At 43.7% G+C, this 3,246-nt stretch overlaps 1 protein-coding gene across 1 annotated transcript; it reads right to left on the bottom strand.

Moving 5' to 3' along the window:
• Window positions 1-2,355: 2,355 nt before the first annotated feature.
• Window positions 2,356-2,780, bottom strand: PHALS_00298 (uncharacterized protein; the record flags this gene model as incomplete). The annotated part of the gene is made up of 2 exons (XM_024730159.1): window positions 2,356-2,521; window positions 2,653-2,780. 2 exons carry the CDS (start codon window positions 2,778-2,780, stop codon window positions 2,356-2,358), a joined length of 294 nt encoding a protein of 97 aa, XP_024572345.1.
• Window positions 2,781-3,246: the final 466 nt, after the last annotated feature.

The raw sequence follows: 3,246 nt of genomic DNA, 5'->3' as shown, positions 1-3,246 counted from the left end.
TGTCATCTTCACAACGTTCAACCGTGCATGATGTCTATAGATCAAATGACATAGAGCCAAGCAAGGACTTCTGAAAAATGAAATTCTGATAAACTAAATAGCTTTCTGTTTGTCGCTTTGAGGTGAAACATTATGAATGCAGTAACGCTTTCAAGCGACCACTTGTTCCTTAGGCTCATTTCGAACAGCGATACTGACTGATACACGATAGTGTTCACTTCCGCTGGATCTGCCCACTGACCACACTATCTAAAAGTATTAAACTTTCTTCGTCATCAATGCCACACTTGCCTTGATTGGTATACTGTCGGTTTATGCGCATACCGTCAAGCACTGTTCAGACGTATTCATCTTTGTATTGGTATATATTGCAAAATAGATTTGTGCATATGCTCGATGTGGTTAAAACACTGTATTTAAGACGATTTGTTTTCAAACGTTGCCGATGCAAAAGGCAAAATTTAATACCCACGTTTAGATTACCACGCTTCAAATTTAACTGCTATGAAGTGATGTGTATATTTATCATGATCACTTGATAATATTGAAATAATATAAATAGATCAACGAGCAAGATGCGACCGATCATGGTGTTCCTCCGCTTGTTGCTTGCGCCAAGATGATCACTATATAGCTTATCACAAGGATATACAATCTGTCGCTTTTTTTGGCACGTTGGGTCGCGCCTGGTTTGAATTTTTTCCTCACCAAATCCGCATCGTGCATCTCCTAAAACAAAGCGTCTATAAGGACCTACTGCTCCCCAGGTAAGATCATTTGATGTGAGATATACTGTTTTATTCTAGGTATTAGGGCAATTTTGACGCACTCCCCAACAAAAGAGAATCACGCGTTGTAGTTAAATCATCGTGACGCTGTGAGGCTCTCCTAACTCCGGATAAAAAAAATTCTTGGGGTTGTTGGGATCATCGTTTAGCTTCTCGCACTTTGTACTTTGCGAGAGTTCTGAAAGACAAACAATACTGCTGAGACAGTATCATTGCGTGACGCGTCCACGATGCGCAGCACAATGGCTTGTCAAGTTTATGCCGAGAACTTCGTCACTTGCAAATGGAGTGATAGTGTGTTCCTGGGGAATATTTTTTTCTTAAATTTCGTTCGGCAGAAGCTTTCATTACTACGATAAACCTTTGAAGATTTTTGCAAAGCATTGCTAGATGGTAATTTTATGAAAATGATATGATTGATATCTAAGTTAGAGCTAAGTCGCATCATGACAAGGATGAGACCTCCTGTTTAATTTCAGAACTGGCTATTCTACTTGCCACTAACAGTCGCTTTCAGTACCTGATGTTGCTTAGGATGTAGCGACACTAAGCCGCTTTGATTAGTCTTTGCGAAATTGACCGCTGGTGATTGAGAAACACGCACACCCTTGTACGTCTTACCAAAAATTACGGCTGAGGAATCAGCTTATCACCGTGATCAAACATCTCACCAATTATGCACTCTCAAAAATACGACATCTAACCGCTACCTCTCGTCTTGCCATGAGACTGCAGCTGACAGCGGCTATTTTAATCAAGCGGAGCTTGATGCACTTAAAACGCATTGTTGATTTATTTGAATAGTCTCATTTCCTGCGCCACAGCTTCATCCCCACGACAAAATCTCTTGTGCTTTCTAGCAGAGGTTAGATGATGACTCATTAAAGCTCGACGATATAAAAGGGCCTGGCTTTTAACATCTTCGCCTTCCAGTCAAATCATGGCACATGGCATTTATGCCACGCCATTTCTAAGGTGAGATTGAACCAGATCGTACCATGAGTCCAGGTCAAAATCAATACAGCATTTCACAATGTCATAGCTCTCAAATCGTGGAGGGAACTTCAAAAAAATTTAAGATATTTTAATAGCTGCCTCAATTGCATGCGTAGAGTCTCCGCGTACTACCAGCTGTGGTTGGTGGTTGCGTGCCGTACGTTAGTGCACGTCATGTGTAAATGTATCCGGGCTCTTTGCAATCTGAGAAATTGAAGCTGACAACCAGCAATCCTGAAATGTGAACCTACATCTCTTGAGACAACCGCGCTTTCAAGGAGTTGTGCCCCGTTAGCTTTGACTCTAAAATAGGACGATGCAACAAGATCATTTCCACGAGGTCTCTTTGTATCTACCAGGGTTCGTGCTTTCTCTACGAGACTCTATCGTCTCTGCACAGGAGTCCGGCGCCTTGTATTGTAATCGAGAGTAAAAGGAAGCAGGTATTCTGTACTGCCATAAAATTGAGACTTGGCGGGCTGCAAGATGCGGCTCGGCAGCCAGAAGATCAATCTAGCTCGACTAAGGCCCAACACATTTAGTGCGCTCATTGAATCTTCATCTTTCTTGTTTACCGGTCTTGCTGCCTGATAGTTGTGCTTTGTATTTGATGCGATGTCCACCATTCCTCAATAAGCATACCGTGATATGGATTGTCTCGTTTGTCCGCACCTACTCGGAGACCATTCGTAAGGTCGGCTGGTGCTGTAGTAGTTCTCCGGTTACGTTGGTGACCCCTGCGCATATTATATTGGTTCTCTGCAGATGATAAGCCTGATTTGGATTTGTGAAAACCTAAGGCATCAGTCTCTTTAACGCCTACCGTAATGAAAATACCTCTTTTACACATTATAGCGCCAGTTATTACCTTCGGACTCCAGGCGTTAGCATGTCGCGCTGTTGCTTTGTTTGGAAAATATATGGCAATGTAAAATTTTCCTTATTTGGAGTGGGAATTTCCGTGTTTCGGCCTTCTTGGGGTGGGATACTTAGCATAAGTAATCTTGTTGAAAAATTGCTTACAGTTGAGCCAGAAGGAAGTGGGCGTGCGTGTGATGCGACACCTCCTATTTGAGTTCGCCAAACTCAAGGCACGCCGTCGACATCCTTCGGATAGTCGCCCTGCGACGTATGGGTCAACCCCTTATGCTTTGTGTCTTAGACCGCAAGAGCTCAGGGCCACTGCTTGAGCATAGCTCATGGCCTTTCTACTTCCCTGGCTAGTGCCGGAAAGCGCGGAGCGTCCTGATCTTTCTGATCAAAATCGTCCACAGCGTCTGGGCAATCTTGCCGGAGTGGCGTCTCAAACTCCCACGAGTTTTCGGAGTCGGGATATCCCGCCACTTCACCAGATATTGATTAGGTTTGACCCTGGTGATGACGTTGTATCATTAGACGTTCTACGTAATAGTGGACGTCACCGTTTTCATCAAGAAGAGTCGGTGGCGGGCGGTGATGAACG

The sequence above is a fragment of the Plasmopara halstedii genome, assembly GCF_900000015.1.
Source record: "Plasmopara halstedii genome assembly, contig: Scaffold_110, whole genome shotgun sequence".
NCBI classification, from domain to species: domain Eukaryota; phylum Oomycota; class Peronosporomycetes; order Peronosporales; family Peronosporaceae; genus Plasmopara; species Plasmopara halstedii.
This window is presented reverse-complemented; position numbering and strand designations above follow the sequence as displayed.